This window comes from Diadema antillarum, unplaced genomic scaffold, assembly GCF_040938485.1.
Source record: "Diadema antillarum isolate AM-2024a unplaced genomic scaffold, OU_Dant_1.0 scf00000029, whole genome shotgun sequence".
NCBI lineage: Eukaryota > Metazoa > Echinodermata > Echinoidea > Diadematoida > Diadematidae > Diadema > Diadema antillarum.
The window spans coordinates 286,312-307,030 of NW_027270918.1; the positions used below are offsets into that span (position 1 = coordinate 286,312).

The 20,719-nt window shown below is 38.0% G+C and overlaps 2 protein-coding genes across 4 annotated transcripts in view; one reads left to right on the plus strand and one right to left on the minus strand.

Annotated features, from left to right (window-relative positions):
- Positions 1 to 3,903, plus strand: part of LOC139738876 (uncharacterized) — a 60,866-nt gene extending 56,963 nt beyond the window's left edge. For all 3 annotated transcript variants that reach the window (XR_011711476.1, XR_011711473.1, XR_011711474.1), the window contains exon 8: positions 470 to 3,903. The gene's annotated coding sequence lies outside the window, so the exon portion shown is untranslated. The remainder of the gene's footprint in view (positions 1 to 469) is intronic.
- A 4,977-nt stretch (positions 3,904 to 8,880) lies between these two features.
- LOC139737764 (sphingolipid delta(4)-desaturase DES1-like) lies at positions 8,881 to 14,533 on the minus strand. Its single transcript, XM_071648441.1, has 5 exons — positions 14,387 to 14,533; positions 12,814 to 13,136; positions 11,175 to 11,309; positions 10,396 to 10,680; positions 8,881 to 9,305 (listed from the first exon to the last, which is right to left on the minus strand). The coding sequence occupies exons 1-5, from the start codon at positions 14,466 to 14,468 to the stop codon at positions 9,138 to 9,140; spliced, it is 993 nt and encodes a 330-aa protein (XP_071504542.1). The 5' UTR covers positions 14,469 to 14,533; the 3' UTR covers positions 8,881 to 9,137.
- Between the last annotated feature and the right edge of the window lie 6,186 nt (positions 14,534 to 20,719).

The following is a 20,719-nucleotide window of genomic DNA, read 5'->3' on the forward strand; positions in this document are numbered from 1 at the left end:
TTCTTGTTGTTACCATGACAAATGCCATTCCAGCAAGAGTTGTTAGGATATCAAATTTTATTCCTGGCTGTGTATGCCCACAAAATTTTTAGCCTTGCGCATGTAAGGGAAGAACATGAATGGAAGCAGTGGACCCAAGATGTAAAGCATTGTGTTTTGGGTGCATGATGATTTTGATGGTTTATGGAAATCTGTACTTAAAATCATGAAGAAACAGCACATCTCCAGTCCAAGTCATTCTGTAGATTTCAGAAGTATGCAATTTTGCCATCATGAATCAAATTTGTGTTTTTATTGACTGTTGCGGTAAGAGGGCTGACATATATATGCCAGAGTGAAAGGACTGAAAATCGCTTTTTGTGAGTTTTGAGGAGGTACTGCTACACTTTAAAATATGTTCATTGTACAGTAGCATGACATGTGATTTGACATTAGCCCAATGTATGTGTGTTCATATCTTAATTTGCAGAATACAACTCTGACAAACATGAAGTGCCCTGATTTGTCATCTCAAGTCTCGAAAGTGAGGTGTGTCATCAATTGCTGGACGGTCAGATTCCATGCCACTGGACTCCCCAAGTGCACCTTGACCTGATGACCGCTCCTGTGCCATGCCCTCCTGTGGAGGGTAGTGGATGGGGGAGTGTTGTCACCTACGCGTTCTGTGATTGTTTGAACAAGAGCCAGTGAATAGGACAGCGACCACAACGAAGGGATCGTGACTTGCATGACGAGTGTGCACCCCGAGACTTGTTTGAGCTGGAGATATATGAAGTGGACTCCTGACTTTAGGGTGACATGATCGGAAATGAACCACTTTGTCGCCAACATGGCTGCACCGTTGTGTATCAGTCACGAAACTGAAATTTGCGCCCGAATGAAACATGCTGCCTCACCAGGTGTGAAGGCTGTTTGACTCTGTCCGTGGAAAGAGACAGTGATGAACCCTGATGAACTCGAAATATGTGTCACTAGTTTTTTAGATCACAGTATTTTGGACAATTGATTGTGTGATACAATGTCACTGGGATATCTTTATAACTTTTGTGAAACACTTGCCTGTTCATGTACAAAACTCTCAAGTATAGTCCACCCTCTGTTATCCAGCCATGTCGGGACTGACGCCTGTCCGGAAAGGCAATTTGGCTGGATATGGGAGAAACAACAAGTACAAGTAGGCTGCCAACCCAGTAGTAGCTACATAGGTAGTGTATACCGCAACAGAATTGTATTTATGTTTGTGTACTTAAAATCATAGTCATAAAATTGAAACATCTTACTGTAAAATTCATCAAATGTTTCTGTAGGGTATATCATAAGTAAATTATGTGAGTTTTCTAGGAGTTTTAATTGTGTTTGAAATCACTTCCTTTCTGGCCTTCACTGCTTGGAGGCGTCCTGAAAATAGAGAGAAGTCTGGATAAGAGAGAGCTGGATAATGTAGGTTGGACTGTATACAGCATTGACTAGCCTAACTCTGGCCCGTAAGAAGTCAAGGCTCGAACTTTTTCTTTTTCCCTTCCCTCAGTCTTTCTTTGTTGCCCATTGATGGCATGGAGCTAGGGTTGATAATTAGATACATGCTTGCATCAAACCAAATTGGATTCCAGTTGGATTGGTTGGTTGGTCTAAGCAATGCCTTTTGATGACTGTATACCTGGTCCAAGCACCTAAGATACCCAGATATGTCAAATCCATGAGCATTGTATCTTTTTTTACTCTCCTGTGCTTTTGTTCCTCCACATGAAACATTATTATTGCTACAATTCTCTCTCCTTAAAAAGATGAAAGCTGTGGATCAAGGCAGATTGTCAGCTTGTACTAGTTCAGTTATGGTATATGTATAACAAATATGCCCTCCTTATATGTGTGTGGTATGTGTTCTTGTGTTTCCTCATCTCTCATGCTGCTTGTGATTCTCTTTCTTTTCCATCTTTTAGGTAGTTGCTTGTTGCAATACCTCAATAACACTATACAAGCAACACCTCAATGACACTATTACACATCTGTAGCCAAAATTTGGTGTGGCTGTGATCGAATACTTTGCAATGTCAACAGACTGTGGTCGACTGTGGTCATTCAGTCATTGCATGCAAGCGTCGGTCAGCTACTAGGGTTTTACGTCTCAGACATTGAATATTCCTTTTAAAGTTACATGTCTGTGATGCTGCGACCTCAAAGCAGGCGGCACAGCAGAAGTGTGTAGAGGCAACTTTGGTTGCCTGGGAGAGATATTTGAATCAAGTGGAAGGAATTCTACCTCGTTAAAAGCAAAATGCTTGGTAGATAAATAGCATCAGACCAATCAGACGATTTATTGCAAGATAAAGATGTCTCTGTGTACTTGTTGTGTGCCAAACTTGTCTTGCACAGTCTGTAGTAGGAAGGCATGCAGAACTGCACATTGAGAGCTCTTTGCAGCCAAGAATGAATGGCACACACCATTACATATAAGTGGGACTATTCTGATAAGATTAAAATGCTTTTCACTTTCTCTCTCTGACAAGGAACTTTCTAACAAGCTGTTTCCTTTCTGCAACATACCTGGTAAATGTTAATATTGATGCAGAGTAGATTGTACATCTATGCAGTGGGCTGAAATTATTTCAGAGTTGTAAAGTTTTTGTATTTTTTCAAGGAAACAGAGTTGGCCAAACTGTTCTGTTCTGTAAGCAAGCATTCATTGTTATAAGGTTTTCCCATCCGAATCAAGCATAAAGGGGTTATGAATGAAGGGGGTTCAGTGATTTTTTTTTGTATGTTTTTTGTATGTTTTTGAAAGTTGTTTGTGAAGTTATGTCCATTATTTTTTTTTTTCATATAGTGTTGTAGAACCATTTTGGAGAAAGGTCACTTTTAAACTGAATCTTCAAAACATTGCCAGAATTCCACATTCCAATGATATCTTTTTGTGTGCCATATATTTGTTTTTTATTGTATTGCTGTATATTGTGTAGAGAGGAGATAAATGGTCAGGTTTTCACTTTTAGTTCAAAATGGCAAATAAAAGCTTCTGAGAATATTTTTGAATGGGAGGGGACAGGATAACAGTTTTCTGTTTCCATCTTTTAATTGAAATAGTAAATGCTATGAACTTATTATTGGACAGTTGATATTTTTTTTCTCTCTCTCTCCCTTGATGGTGTGGTCTGATATTCAAGTTATGAACAAGAAAGGGGTGCAGGTTCAGTCCCTTTGACGTAAAATTAGTTTAAGAGTGCTGTAGGCACAGTGCTGCAGTAGAATAGGAGAGTGTAAAAAATTGCCATATTATTTATGTTCTCTGTGAAGCACTGGTATGTCACACCACATCGTGCCCAGCTGTTAGTAGTTCAGTTTAGTGTTTTTTGCTGTAGCGAAGCACATTGTGCAATCATGTGGTAAAGATTTTTTTACTGGTACGCTGCATTCACACCATGGAGATTTTGTGTGCATGTATTCTGTCAACTATGGCAAACCTTGAAAGCTACCATATAATATGTGTGTGTGTTATCCTGTACGTTTTATATGCATGTACAGTGTATTTTTTTTTTTTTCACTGTCATCAGTAACTTTGAATGCAAGTAAGCACCTTTTGCTTTTTGTATTGCAATATTTTGATTCCCTCTTGTACTCATGCTATCAAAATGAGAGGTATTACCAAGGCAAAGCCTTCCCAGGTATGTGGGATATGCAAAGTTGATTAAATTATGCCCTTTGTGAACTTGACAAAGATATCCCAGAGTCTGGCTGGATATTAATCAGTGCTTTAACAGTATGAAAATAGATTTGAGATTAGTTGTACAATGCAACATTATTATGGTTCAGTGATTAACAAAAAGAAACCAAAAAAAAATGTATTTATGTGAGTGAGGTTTTTTGTAAAAATTAGGTCACAGTGTACTTTTCTTGTGTACTTGTATACAGGACATGTTATTTGATGGCCTGTCTTATGTGATAATGGAATAAAAACATTTTTGCCACATTTGCATTTATTTGTACATTTATTTTGTTTTGTTTTGTTTTGTTTTTGTTTTTGTTTTTTTATTTGGGGTGATACATTCATGAAGCTATGCAGGGTCTCCTTTGACATTGGAGTGTCAGTGTTCTGTGCATGTTTCAGCGAGTTTCAGATTGATTTTCCTTTTGTGTGTCAAGCTGGCTTTAATCAGTGAAGTAAAATCAGACAAAAAGAATAAGAGAAGTCTCATCAAAATTTGACACCAGCAGAATTATGAAATTCTTCATGTCTCGTTTTCACCCAGTAGTTATGGTAACGACCAACCATTTGTGAATCAGATGGGGTGATGTCATCGCTTGGCAAGTCTCCTGTTGGCCTAATCTTAATTTTTGTTTTCCCCTTTGACATACATAATTTTTTTTTGGTTATGTACATGTATGTTACAATGAGCTAGCAATGGTGGCGAAAGAAACAGGATGTTGGAGTGATGATGATGATGATACCTCGGCTGATGTGCACATTGGTCGTATGTCAATGAAAATTTTGGACGATTTTGATGAAACTTCATTCTTTTTGTGTGATTTTGCTCTGTTTATTGTCGACTTGAACATGATGTATGGATTTGCCATGTAGGTACATTGTGAAGACAAGCATTTCGTTGCACACAGTATTTGATATTGGTTTCTTTTGTGTGGTTGTTGAAGGTTGCAAAACCTATGTTATGTAACCTTGGGACCCAAAGCAGGACACAAAATACATGTACATTGTATTAAGGTTTTGAAAAAGAATACAATGTATTGCATACCAAAACATATTTACTATTAAACTTTAAAGTGTAAATTCAAGTGTCTTCAGAAAAATAAAGAAGATAGATTTTGGACCATCACATGCAAGAGACCTTATGTTATTTACTAGAGAATGCAATTATAGAGGGGTTATTGGATCTGGCTAATTTACAGTGCACTCCCGTTATAACAAACACGGTTATAAGGAAATTTCAGTTACCCAAAGTAAAAATTCAGGGTGCAGTCATCCGCTCTATGTTTTTATCGCTTATTTGCTCGGTTATGACGAAATTTCAATGCTGTATAACGAAAGAAAATTGCCGGTCCTGAGGATTTTGTTATACCGGGAGTCCACTGTACGTCATCGTACAGACCCTATTGTGTCTGTATGCTCGGAACACACCCATAGATTTACACTGTATGAACATATTCATCTGTTGTAGGGTTACTAACATCCATAGTGTGATGGAATATTTAGTACATGTAACAGGAAAATGGAAAATGTGACAGGGAAGTGCTGAGAGTAGTCTTGAAAAAAATTAAATGTGTTTTTCAGAAATTGTTCGGCATGCAGTGATAGTGCAGAATAAGTAGAGAGAGTGTGGCTATTAAGCAGGAGTGTGGAACTTTGAAAGTTCCCATGCAGCTGAGAAAATTATTGAGGTAGTTTGTGTGTTGGTGCGTGTGTTGTGTGCACGTACCCATGGTGTAAAACGAGGACACACATACAAAGTTTACATTTAAAGCGAGGACACACAGAACCAAGGACATCCTTGGTACGCAGACCATTCCAAACAGTTTGCTTTTGAGTGCTTTTGCATGTAGGGGTGCATGTTTGTAGGTCCTCGATGAGCATTATTGTAATAAGTCCTCGGTTGGATAGTAATACATTGTATATGAATGAGTCCTCAGTTGACAAGAGTCCTACTGACACACAGGTCCTCGGTTTCCACCATAGACACATGTGTGTGTGTGTGCATTTCTGTGTCTGTCTAGCTGTCTGTCTCTCAGTCTTGTATGTGCTTTTCAAATTAATACCCGGAGATGCCATTTTTTAATTTTTTATATATATATATATATTTTTTTTTTTTTTTTTTTTTTTTTTTGGGGGGGGGCATTAATTTTTACGGTCTTTGCCAAAAATACTGCAGTTTTTGTGAATAATACCTTGGTACTGTTTTTCAACAAATTGTATGGCTGCACATGTCTATTGCAGGAAGGGTAAAAATACTGTTTTTTACCAGGAGTATGCCTTTTCACACCTCAGAATGCAGCAAAGCTGTTATACAAGGTTGGCATCCCTGGATATCTATACAATCATCCTTTTACAAGACACCACTAGGCAAAGGACACAGTACAGTGCACTCCTGTTATAACAAACACAGTTATAACGAAATTCCGGTTACAACGAAGTACTGTAAAAATGCAGGACGTATCATTGTCCATTCTATCTTTTTATTTTTTTATTGTTAATTTGCTTTGTTATAATGAAATTTCAATGTAACAAAAGAAAACTGCCAGTCCCGAGGACTTTGTTATAATGGGAGTCTACTGTGCATATAATTAACATCTTGGTTGCCAGTTCTCTATCTGTTTGACTATTTCTGACACAGACATGTGACAATACTCCACATTCACACCACAAATCATTTGAAGACAAAATTTATTTTCAAACCATGAACCCTTAGTCCCATTTGTTACTGCATTCAGTCAGTCAACAAATGATCATGACGGGTTTGGCATGTATCATGAGTAAATGCTACATAGAGTTACTTAGACAAAAAGATGAGAGAATATCATTCAGATATCAATATATCTTTCACATGTACCACCAAAACATGTTCATCACCAACTTATCAAAATATAGAGAAAAACTGCCATAATGATGGCACATACTGTATTTGTATACAAAAATCACAAAGTGCACATCTCACACTTATTTATATACAAAGGTATTTAGGACACGCTTCATCTGACAGAGAAGTAATGCACCAATTCTGCACCTTCTCTGGTCAAACCCAGACAAAAGATTCTAGATAAATACCTGCGTGATTCCTATTTATTTGAATTACAAATTTCCATCTCATGGATGGCTTCACAGATGCGATCTTCTGTTATGAAAATGCCCCTAAAAACAGCACAAGAAAAGAATGGAGTGGAAACCACCTAAAATGTGACGAAAATAGAAGTACATTGAGAGATCCTGCAAATACTGGCATGGAAGAAGAGCAAGGAATGAATGCTACCCATCCTATACATTCTAAAATGTATTTAACCTCGCATAAATAAGGGCATGTACCTTGATTTAGCTAGCCTCTTTTGTCCCTTGTAGGCACCAAGCTGTTACAGTACTATAAGCACAACAATTACCTTTATGTGAATATCTCTACCACTGCTACTGCTGTCTGTTTCAATGAAAATGTTGGAGAAAAAACAAAAATAAACTACTAGCTGTCCGAGCCATGGCAAAAACTTGTAGTAACCTAGATCTTGCTATACACACTACAATGACTTTGTATCGTATGAGTGTGGAGTCCTAAATGCCTGTGGAATCTCCTTCAGAGCTAATGTAGTTAAAGAAAACCCAATTCAATACATGACTGCTATAGAATTGAGTTGAGATTTTTCATCGGTGGTTTAAACACTCTAATCCACGCAAGGCAGGCACAAGAAGAGTGGAATCAAACTGAATCCCAAGTTGATATGTACGCTGGCATCTAAGATTTCGGAATTGAGAGGCAAATGAATGAATGAAAGACAAATCCGCATGCCCACACACATCGCATTACTCTGAATACAGACAACTTACAAATGTAAACATCCCTTTGATATAGGGCAAGTGACATTGACTTCACACTGACAGACATTGACAAGGAAATGGACTAACTCAAATTCAGTCTTGGGCATCAATTAGATGATTCCACTGACAGCCCACTTTCACCTCCCAAATAACCACTGGAGTGCAGAAATAGCAGTTCTTTAGATTTGTTTAAAATGTTATCTTGAGGCATTTCAATCACTATACAAATTATTTCTATCACAAGGACAGTATTGACATCACACTTCAAAGATTCAGGTAATTCATTCTTATTTTTGTCTGTGTTTTGCTGCGCTCTGAATCAAATGGTCAGTCTTTGGTAAATCAAGAAGCACATGATGGTGTATGGCAACATTACAAGAATAAGAAAAAAGAGGGGAAAAAATCCAGCAGAAACTCTCCAGTAGCAACACTTATAACTTTTGATAGTGTAAGAGGCGTTGTGTATTTTACAAGTGAACTCATCCTATTACTACAGATGAGGTCTCTGGGGCCTGTTGCATAAAAAGCTTGAAGATATCAAACATTAAAATCTAACTTTTAAATACTTGATTCTGATTGGCTAAAAGCATCGTATGTTTGATATTAAACACATCTTTCTAATGCAACAGGCCCCGGTTTCAATTCTTACAAAAGAATCCCCACGTAAACACAGAGTTTCAAAATTAATGATTGTGGGACAGCATTCATGCACTGGCCTCAACAATCTTGGCATATTGCAAGGCAGACAACTTTTATTATGCAGTTATCAAGAAACCAGAGAATTTTCCATGAGGAAGTAGAAATGTAAAGTAAGAAGTGTGCTGATGCAAGGAGCATGTACTTGTATTCTTGTGATGGTGGCCTGTATCATTCTACCACATCTCGAAAATGAGATATTGTGGCATGTGGCAGTATTCTCAATAGCCACGACTTTGGTGTCACTTGGTGCAGGCAACAATGTCCCAACCCCACCTTAGAATCTGGTGATTACAGTGTGATGATTGCCATTTACCATACTGTACGCCATATGTTCTGCAGTGTGTTTGTTTTCATGAATTTTGTGAGTCAGGTCCTATTTGCGAATTTTAAGACCATGCAAAAATATCAACTTTGATCCCAAAATGAATGTGAGTTGTACGTGCACATGCAAACAGTACACGAACAAGGTGTGTAATAATACTGAACTCCATGATCGTAAAATTAACCATTCATGGATTTGTTAGGGGAAGTCCTGATTCATGAAAAGTTAGACTCGCTAAATATATGGTGTATACCGTAACCACAGCTCATACTAGTGCCATTGTCAACAGATCACCATACAAATTACATTTGTAAAATACCTCTCTTCAATCAAACAGTTCATTGATGAGTTTGGCATGATTTAGGAGGCGAGGTTTCCACAGCAGTGTCCCCTCCCCTCCCTTCCCACTCATGCAAATATATGACATCAAAATCAATAGTTAACACACATTCAGTACCATTATCGAATGATAGGCCAGTACAGGATACAGAGCTTAAATGAGGCAATGAGATGATGCAACTTCAAAGTGTATAAATCGTTCAGTTGCATGGAGTTAAGGTCAACTGGAGAGTGGAGTGAGGATGTCCAACATCAGTGAGGCATATCCCAGGGGTCAATCGATCGGGGGTCGATGGAGTTGGGTCGTTTGACGCGGGCATACGGGCCAATCTTCGGGCTCATGACGAAGTCCCAGACCACCTTAGCGAAGGACTCGTGCGTCGGAAGAGGGTCGTAGTACTCTGGTGCAATCTTCCTGATCTGTGTTGAGATGGCAGGGGAAGACAAACATCAGCACTTACTGTTGTCTGAAAAAACTTCTCTGGCATAGTATCATTGGCTTACCAACAAAACATCAATTACTGAATAATTTTTAGTATAGAATGTTGTACAGCACAGACTGAGACACAGTAGTAAGTGCAGTTTGTGGACAGAGATACACTCCCTCTAAAAATCTTTGTTTCACCATCTGTTTGCTTACTTGACATGTTTTCAAAGGTTTTTCTGTCAGAATTTTGACAGTATGCCTTGCTGTAAGTTGGGGATCAAGAGATTATAATGGCATTGCTCTTTTCCAAATCAATGTGCACAAATGTGCAAATCCATTGCACTTTACAGACATGCAAATCCATATAATCTCTATGCCATGTACAGTGTGTGCTGTTGGTGTGTGTTGTGCAAATTTGCTTTTTCAGTCACTGGCAGACAGATTTATCTCTTTGAAAAGCTGACAAGGGGATTAGAATGTAATTCCAAAGTCCACACGACACCACATTACCCATTCTAGGCTGTAATGGTTATGAGTGCATGCATGATATTATCATGCACCTGTTACATACAGTTATGAGTTATTCTGCATCTTGGAATCTCTGACTGTTTATTGAAAGATGAAATTGACTTCTTTCAGATCCATTTATGCAGCGCATTCGATGTTTCTGAAAATGACTTATTTCTTTCAGGGAATATGAAACACTTGTTCAGTGTACAGGAACCACTATAAAAAAGTATTATTCAGAATGACATGTAAGGAGAATTCACACAAATGCAAATTTTATGCTTATGAAAAAAAAAAAAAGAAGAGAGTTACAAGAGTACTGGTATTTGATGATCTGATACCAACCCTGACACTAAAATGCATATCTATACCATGCAGATCATAAAGAGGTTTACATTCAGGATTGGGGCTGGATTGAGTGTGTAGACATAGGGTCATGGTCAAGGGTTTGGGAAAGATTTTAAGGCACAGGGAGATACAATAAATGTGGAATGGGCCATGCAGAAACTGGAACAAAGAGAAAGAGGAATAAGTCTCTTTGGTACATATGTAAAAGCTTATGTGTAGGACCCTCACCAGGGGCAGCTTGTAGCCTGGTATATTGGGGAAGTCGTGGTGCTCCATGTGGTAACCGACGTTGAAGGCGATGTAGTTGAAAGGTCCGTAGTAGGAGTAGGTCTCGTGGCCCTCCTCGTACAGGTAGTGCTCCGAGATGAAGTGGCCGGCCAGCGGGTGGAGGCCCATGGTCAGCACCGAGCCAAGGATGAGATAGATGTAGGCCTTGAGGCTGAAGAAGTAGATGATGGCAGCATTGAAGACCAGCTGGACGACTAGGTTGATGACCTCCAGCTTGCTGGGAACCTACACAGGCACACAACCATGAAATTACAGCTTAAATGACAGTGGAAACATAGGCATCTTTTAAAAAACAACACATGACATACTTTCACGGGCACATACCAAAACTGCAATTTACTGGATGAACTACAAACTTGATTCAAAAATGGAAAAAGAAAAAACAAACAAACACTGTGTTCTGAGCTCTGATCATGACAAAAATATGAATGAAGCACAAACAAACAAAAGGCTTTCTAGAGATGGTGATACAATAGCTATGATGAACAGCATTAAAAAAAATGTATTGATTCCATTCTGTTAAACAATTTTTACTAACAAGATAGCATAAGATAGTAATGGTCTGACAGCTTGAGTAACAATGGTTGACGCCAACATAAAACGCACAAAGTTATAGTCCATAACATCCACAACAAACCAAAGAGACTATAAATTAGCAGAAAAATAAATGCGACCTGAAGAAAAAAACACATTACAATGAGCATATAAAAGACGCTAACCTTTGGACGCTTCAGAAATGGCCTGAAGGCGTAGAAAGCGGGTTGCAGCAGCATCCATATCGCCTTGGTGAAGGGTTTTCTGAACAAAATGCCTTCCCACTCAGATGGAATGTCCGGATCCAATGTATCTTCACCCTGCAAGACATCAATCATACGCACAACAAAATGTCAGAAGAATGAAATCAAGACAACTTATTATTTCCCATTACTGCTCATATGATCCAAGTCCACATGTCATCAGGAATTCCAATTTAGACTGCATTGAAAGTTTTCTACTCATTCTTGGGGAGGTTGCTTTATATTGTATATGGTTAAGCTTCCATATCTTACTGCCTAGATATACTACAAGCATTCCAAGAACACTGAAACTGAAATTGAAACAAAAAGGATTTTGCCCAAGTTTTGGGGATTTTTCAAAAGTCAGGTACTTCAAATATCTTCAAATCAGAAAAAGAATATTGCAGGATTATCATACTAAATTCACGAGACACAATGGAGTCAAATGTAACCGATGAAGAGATTATTCAGTTTGTGTTACAGTAGAACCACCATCAAGTGATACTACATGTGACTGGAATCTCTACTGTAATTATTAACTCAAAGTCAACAAACTATAATTGCAAATTTTTTTTTTTTTTTTTTTTTTTTTGGCCATTGACTAACACTAGCCCCTAGGGATTAAAGGTGCATGGTCCCGGTGTTTTAGTCAAATGCGTACGCGGGCGCACGGCGCAAGTTTCCTATAGAGACCTACGCTATCGACTTCTCTTTAACGCTTACGTTTTAGCCCACTTCCCCGAGTCCGAAGAAGTCCGATCCACTGTAGTCAGTGGTCCGATCACAGTTCGGCTCATGATTCGGCTGAGGAGGATGACAGCTTTAGCAAACTTCTTTTGTGATGTCATAATAACAAGCACATATATGCACGCACCCTGGCATTACTACAGACTGCGCGATGCGCAGAGAAGACAACGAAGGCAACGTTACTTAGCAACACCTACGCACTTTACTCTTGACGACAGCTCAACTTCGGTAATCTTCATATCAATGCTAACGGTGATCGGCAGTATCATCAACAGCGCCCTCTACACTACCAGGACTATGCCCCTTTAACATTTTCTTCATTTCAAGTTTGGTGCTGGTGTTAGCCTTGCCGTGCGAGACTCATATTCACGTCCATAATAGATGCATGTTTTACATGCAAAGTCTATGCTAATGCAGTGGTCGCCCACGTAACATACACAAACACTCTCAACATGGCTTTATAAATCCGAGCCTGGGAGCAAAATTAAGATAGTTGTATTTTGGGGAGTGGATGAAATTTGTGGCATTTTAATCTGTCTTTCTCAGTATGTCTCTAAAACTAAGCAATTTTGTCTACATCTTTAAATATTTTACTGTAATCAAGTGCAATCACTTTTTTCGTTGCGCAATTCCCGCGGAGCTCGCGTTGCTGTGATTCCAACACCTAGTGCTGGTGATCGATAATTTTGATCGGTATCACCTCGTTAATCTGACCGTCGGTGTTGGAGCTCGATTTAACGCTGTTATTTGGGGGCTAGCACTAGCACTAGCACCGAACTTGAAATCACCCACTGTTGCCAGTGAAATGACACTGTGAATACACAGTAGGCCCTACCTGATATTTATGATGATCTTGATGATACCGCTTGAAAGATATCGAGACTGGTACGCCAATAACCAGATTACCGATGAAGCCGATGATTCTGTTCCACATTGGTTTCGCATGGCCATAGGCCAAGTTGTGGCCAACCTCATGCAGCGCCAGGGTCATGGAATGGTTGACCACTCCCCCAAAACAGTAGCCCACAATAGCGATGGTCATCCAGGACTCATTGCGAAGCAGGTACGCCGTGATGACTTGAACAAACACCATGGCCAACATGATGTTGGCAATGTTGGTGTCATAACCCATCAGACGCTTAATCTCTGGGTATTTTTCTGGAAGCAAAGAGTGGAAAACAATATTGCTGTGCATGAGAACATAAAAAATTTGTATTAAAAATTTTGTACTTCTTGGGGTAAGATAATATGAAGCAATAATTGGGTATGGTCTAGAGACCGAGTGCTTTCAATTTGAAAGATATGGAAAATGATTTATCAGGACCATTTACATGTGCTTCAGTTTATAACACACCATAATCTGTGGGCAACTTATCAAGTGTATGTATTAAGTAGTATTTTCCTTGGTAAATGACTGCTGTGCATTTTAACATTGACAAACATTTGTTGTTGCTTTTTAGCAGCCCTTACGTAGGACTAGAAGCTCTTGATGGAAGGACAGAAGGCAAGAAATGTACTGTACTTCACCAAAGCTAGACCATTTTGAAACATGGTGAAATATAATTCACTCCTATATTAGGTGTAGAGTGTACAAAAATGCAGAGAGACAGAGGCTGACAAACACACATACTGTCACACACACATTGCACTTCTTGACCTACTTCTTTCGACTTGCCATATAGTAGACTCTACATTGATTTCTTAATCTTGATTCTTAGCTTTGGTTGAAGGATATCTCTCATCTGTTATTAGATGGCCAACTTGTTTTAGCTTCAGATTGTGAGGGCAACATATGTCACGATTGAAAAGAAAGTGTGTTTTCTAAGCAATGACAAGAAAATCAACTTCGATATTACAATGCTTTCCACCAACAATATCAGAGTGTGACTCAAATTTACGTGAGCGATTGGGGGTAACCTGCTAATCTAGAAGCTATAGTTTTAATTTATAGTAACAGAGCTCTAGTTGCTAGATTCCTAGCGAGGTCTATTTCATGTGATACGAACGATGTCGTGATTTTGCTTCGGTGCAATTTCTTTAGACTCACTTTAGTTTTGTGAACGTTGTCGTTGCCGGTTATGATTGACAAAACTTAATTGAAGCTCAGCAGATAATACATGGATACAAAAGTATATTAGCACTGAACGTCATCATATCTTGAGTGGGTTGAATATTCATCTCGCGTGTAGCTTGCATGGTATTATAGTGGGCTATCTCGCACGAGTTGTAGGCCATTTTGGCAATCATTTTGATTTATCGAGACCAGACCATGCCAGTGATGACTAGCTGTACAAATTTCAAACACAAATTCGATTGGATGGGACTGTACAGATCCAAAATGGCACTGGAAGAAATTTCGGCTGTGGAAGACGTCCTGCACAAGGAACCACCCCAATTTTCATACTTACTCAACATTTCTTTTCTTCTCGTAAAGTGTGGTTCGTCAGTATAAACCCAGGCAAAATCCGAGCGGGATACAGATGCCCCCATTTTGTCAGGTTTTGAGGGGAGAATTCTTCGCAGAACGTCCGACTCTTCACATACGTAATCAGCAGATCGCCTATGACTTTGTCTTGACCACGCCTATTGATAGCAACCATGTACCAGCGCACGAGTCTTTCCATTATGTTCGAACGCACGTAGATCAGAGTTATTCCATTTTTAATGGGTGATCATTTTGAACATAAAGGAAAAGGCGAGGAGCTGATTTTGTTAAATGTATATATTTGAATGATAAAATGATTATTAACATCCATGAAACAATGAAATATAATGATATTTAGAAAGATTATCGGCAATTAAATTCTACAGATAGGTATGAGATACACTATATTACCCCTCAACTAAATAATCAAACAATCCAACTCATCCTATTGCGTAAAGGCGAAATTACGTCATTGCCAGCCAGGATCGTAAATGACCTGAGACTGACCTCCTTGCATTGATGTACTGCACAGTTCTAACATGGAGCCAAAATTATTGTTCATAAATGTTTTACTCCTGCCCAACAGGCAGAAAAACAATAAAATGAAATGGCCTCAGTGGAGGCATGCATGCAGGGCCCTGTCTCATAAAACTTGTGATAGAAATCAATCAATCACAAATCTCTTGAAAGCTGCAATCAATCGCAACCTGTGATTGATTGATTGCAGTTCTCCATCTTAATTTCGATCATAACTTTTTTATAAGATGTATTTGCATTCAATCGTACAGTTGCGATTGATTTGAATCAATCACAAGTCTTTATAAGACGGGGCCCATATACTCGTATCGTATAAAACGGATATGGAATGGGGACGTTCTCCTTCTCCTTCTTCTTCTTCTTCTTCTCCAGCTGGTTTTTAAAGGAATAGAAGTAAAATTCAGGAAAATAGAGGGCTCCAAAAATAGTCATTAGGGTCAAGTTCCCAAATAAGAATTAAGATAACTATTATGAATAACAGGGCAGGGTGGACTTGCAGAGACTTTTTTTTTCATGGCGGGTAGTTTATCGTCAGTATCGTGTACAATGGGCACCATCTTGTCAAATTTTGGTCCGTCCATGTTACAAACGTTCACCACTAAGTCTAGAAATGGTATAAAACACGATGTCCAATAGAATTTTTCTAATTCCAACTAGAAATTTTCTGTTATTATCTTCCCTCATCAAAATTGGGCAATTCCATTGTAAAACAACAAAGTTTCAATGAGCATTTATAATTTGACCTTCATAAGAATATGATAGTACATTGTATGTAGATTTCTGTCCTGCGTTCACCCATTTCTTCTTTTTTGGAATAAATTCTAATAGATTGCTTGTTTGAAGCAATTTCGATGTAAAGTTATCTCTCATTACAGTGTTCTAGAAGATCATATTGTATTGGGGTACTGCACATTGGAAACAGAAAATAAAGAGACATCCCTGAAAAGTATACCCTTTTACTGTGGAAATGCGCATATAGACAGGTATAGGAACCTACAATTCATACGCTGATTTAGGTAAGAGATATCGTTCCAGCAATGCATCAATTGGCTATCTGGGAATTATTACCACGCAGCTTGAAGACAAAACTGATAATGATATTCTGAAGAGACAATTCATGTAAAAAGGCACCATACCTGCAGGTTATTAAAATTACTGATTACTGATTGCAAATCCCCCCCCCCCCCCCCAATTTCTCTGATTTATAATGCTGGACCGATTCGAATAATAAAAATAAAAAAAAAATCAGGAAACTGAACATCAAGAAAGTTACAACCACTGAAATTTTGGTTGTTTATGCAAAGGTCAGTGGCCACCCAGAAATGTTTTATACTCGACGAATAACATGACAGATGTTTGAAAGACGTATACCCTTCTAGTTTGTTTTTTCTCTTTTTGTCAAACAACCATTCGTTTCAACAAACGTATACATGATGATGTACATTATACAGAAAGTCGAGAAAAGTGTACATGAAGTTGACAAGCAATCACCACTCAGGCTCTGAAGGCATTATTATTCATTAGAGAGCTACAGTGCTAAGAGACTCCACAGAAAAACAAAACAGAGTGGAATGGAAGTGGGGGATCTTTCCTAACTCTGCTCAATGTAAAAGGGCTGGTTCCGTTACACATGCGACAGTTTTGGCTCCTGTAAATGAGATTTCAAAAATGTAACGGTGTTGTGAACTCCCAATTCTGAGCTGAGTTCAAGCATGTGTCAACCGAACAGGAGAGTGGAACTTCACTAAACCAGACGAAGTTATTGGAGAAGTTATGATGTAATTGCCTCTTAAGTTTCACATTGACCAGAAGACAGACTTTTAGTAATGTCTTTTTGAATGACACAAATAGAAAAGTTTTAACTAGCCTCCTTTTTTTCAAATGAAACAAACAATGGAACAATGTTTTACATGGAATTATTCTGGTTTTGTAATGACCACTAAGATGATGGTGACTTGAAGAACGTGTGACTTAACTATATTGATCCAAATCGCATTTTGGATGCTTTCCGATGTTCAAATATACATGTGAGACTTGTAAGGCGAGAACATCATCAGTTTACCATTTAACACACACACACACACACACACACACACACACACACACACACACACACACATATATATATATATATATATATATATATATATATATATACACATAAATGTATATGTATATATATCTATATATATCTATATATATATATATATATATATATATATATACAGATAGATAGATAGATGTTTATACGCTCTAAACTATGAAGGGGATAATTGATTTGAGAGCTAATGATGATTGAATTTGTTCAACATTTACATGCTATAGAAGGCCAGGGGATATGAAAGATGAAATAAACAAGAGGACTGTTGCCGTTATTATCTCCCATCGCCAAGCGCATGACACTTTGACCTCTGTAAATGAAGCAGAACAAAAAGCTTGGCTATATAATGTGATGGGAAAGTGACTGTACTGGCCAATAGCCCTGCTACACAACCTCTATCTCGAAATTATTAGAAAAAATTGTTTACTCGAAACTATCGGAGCTTTTAGATATTCATAAAATCATCTGGTTTTCGGCAAACACACTGTACATCTCATGCAATCCTTACCTCCCTTGAGAAAGTCTCAAAAGCCGTTGATAAATTTTATCACACTATTGGTGTCTTCCTGAACCTCTCCAAGGCTTTTGATACCATCGACTATATTATTATCCGGAAGAAGGGCTTAGGAGTGGTTCAGGAGTTACCTCACTAACCGCAAACATTTTTTTTTTTAAATCAATGGTCTTACACCTATTATACGAAATGTCAACTGTAATATATCTCATAAGGAAGCTTGCTTGGACCTCTTTTATTTTGTTCTTGATAGCAACGATATGCCGAATTCGTCACTAATGTTCTTTCTTTTTATTATTTGCTGATGATTCTAACGAGATTTTATCTCACTCTGATCGCAGTGTATTGATTGATACTTTAGACAATGAAATGATAGAAGTAGTTCAATGGATAAGTACTAAAACAGTAAAAATAAACCTTGAAAAAAACAATATTTTTTTTAGTAACTCACTAATGGAAAGTTTACCAAGGAATATTTTTCTGGAAAATGCAGCAATAGAACATGTCCCCTCAATTAAATTCCAGGGCTTGATTCTTGATGATGAACTCACTTGGAATGTTATGATTCTATAATTATACATGTCGCATCGTTTAAGGAAACTTAGCTGCTATGAACAATGCTGAATCTTTCTAAAAATGCTCTTTTTATATTATACAGAAAAAAAAAACCATCGATATATCATTTTTTTTTTTGTAACGGATCATGGAGATGCCATGCTGATGTTCTATTTCATGAAAGTAGAATGTTAAAGATCAACGATGTATCTTGAACTAGTATTCAATCTTGTATTCAATTCCATGTCCGTTAAAAACAAGACTGTGCACTTATATCCTAGCCGGCACTTGCCTTTTTTTGACTAGGACTATTTTTGCAAAATCTATACATTCTCTACATCTGGCCCTATCTTTTGGAAGTTTCTTGATAACGGTATAAAAGAAACTAAGTTTTCATACTTTCACTTTTAAGTTAAGGAATTTTCAGTAATTTATCTATTCTGTAAGCACTAATTCCAGTTCTCTTTTTTATCATAGTCATTTATCTTCTTTTCCCCTCTCTAACTCGTTGGTTTCGTTGATTTTTGACCCGCCAACACCTCTTCCTTCTCCCTTTCCCTGTCCTCTTCTGTCTCTTTCTGATACTCCTTCCACGGATACACCCCTTATTCAATTCTCCGCTTTTTTTTCACAAGAGAAATGCCCTGTATTTGCTTGTGTGTGTGTGTTTGTGTGTGTGTGTGTGTGTGTGAGGGTGTGTGTGTGTGTTTGTGTGTGAGGGTAGTGTGTGTGTTTGTGTGTGTGTGTGTGCGTGTTGAAGAGAGATGATTTGCAGTATAAACTGACAAAGGATTTGTCTGTGTTTTGAATTGCATTTGTACCGTTTATGTTCATGTTACATCCAGAATGGGTTGATTTATGAAGGATTTGAATGAAATCAATAAAATATCAAGGAAAAAAGTGTGTGTATGTCCTATTGTCTTTCTTTCCTTTCTTATGGCATTTGCCTCGTTGTGTTAATTCGGCAATTAGTTATTGTTTATGAGGAGACTGCACACTACAAGCTCTGCTCTTTAGCAGTCCCCTCCATTTCCAATCCGTTCTGATTTTGAATTCAGTCTTTTTCTTGATTACAGTAAAGTGCGCATTGGTTTTGTGTACTTATGTTTATTCAAAATAGTATTTGCAATTGCATTGGAAATGAAATAAAGGAAATGATAATGAATTGAAATGAACTAACGACTTTTTGTTTTTGTGCACGATACTTTGCAGTGTTGGGAGAGAATATATGCGTGTTATGATATTGACTTTTATGATGTTTTGTTTGAAAACGAATACTTCATAAACTTGCTTCTTATCATCAATGAACTCATACAGCAATCCTTCAAATCGTTAAATTATCCCAAAAAATATTGTTACAGTATTGGTATGTAGATTGTGAAGGCAGGGAAGTCTTTTTATGTAAAAAAAAAAAAATCAGTTGATATTGTTGCATTCTTTGACATGAGATGTTATGTTCTGTATACATTCATTCATTCAAGTGGAACGTATAATGAGTGAATGGAAATAAAACAAAAATACGGAATAAAAGTACCAGTATGTGGATTGTATAATACTAGTCATATTATGTGGCATGCTTGTGAGTGTGTGTGTTGGGGGAGGGGGGAGGGAGTCTACAACAAGGAGAAAAGAGGTGATTGAAATCCCAATTATTATTATTTTTTAGGGAACACTGGTAAGAGGATTTGCGTGATGTGGCACCACTTATTCCACTTGATAATGGAATTTCGCACCGTTTGTCATTGCCCGCCTGCCTTGCAATATCATTGTTCTGTTCGAGCTTCATCTCTCGTCGTTGGTGCTAATGGGCACGAGGATTTAGTGTAGTCTGCGCATACAGACTATTGAACACATTGTAATCTCTTGATCATTATGGGCATTTTGTAGTTCTTCTCTAATTTATTTGAACAGGTTTACATTATCAATATCACAGTAAAGTTGCCTGCATGGCTGTGTAAGATCAATATTCTTTATCCATCATCTACAATTTACATGGAATGTATATCAATGGATAAGTGAACAAATAACCCATTAAAGAGATTATGATATCTTCATAAGATATTCATGTTTTCATTCAGCCATCGTATTTTTGTTTGAAATGAAAATTTTTATTTCCCTTCTTTTTCAATATAAGAAGCCCTCCCCCCCCCCCAAAAAAAAAAGTATATGTGTGTGAAAACGTATTTTAGATGAAACCGGAAAGCCAAAATTATGACTGATAAGACATCAGAGCGGATCGACGGTTGAAAATGTTTTTGAAATGATGATTTATGGATGATACACATTCAGACAAATCTATTTGCATGGGGAACATGATTATTGAGACATCAGCATTTTGACCTGAAATGGTCTGGTTTTAACGACTAGTCAAACAAGAGTATATTATAACTGTTACACGGAGCGCTCTGTGGGAGAGGTATATATCAATGAATGGTCGATCCCGTCGTGCTTCTTTGTACGTTAGGCCTCGACGGAGATGGGTGTGTATTGCGTACACGCGACGCACGCAGCCATTGCACACGACGTCGTTGTCTTCAGTAGACGAGAGGGAAACGGAGCTCCCCGTTGCTTTGACTGCATAATGCGTAGTTAGATGTCGGTGGTGAACG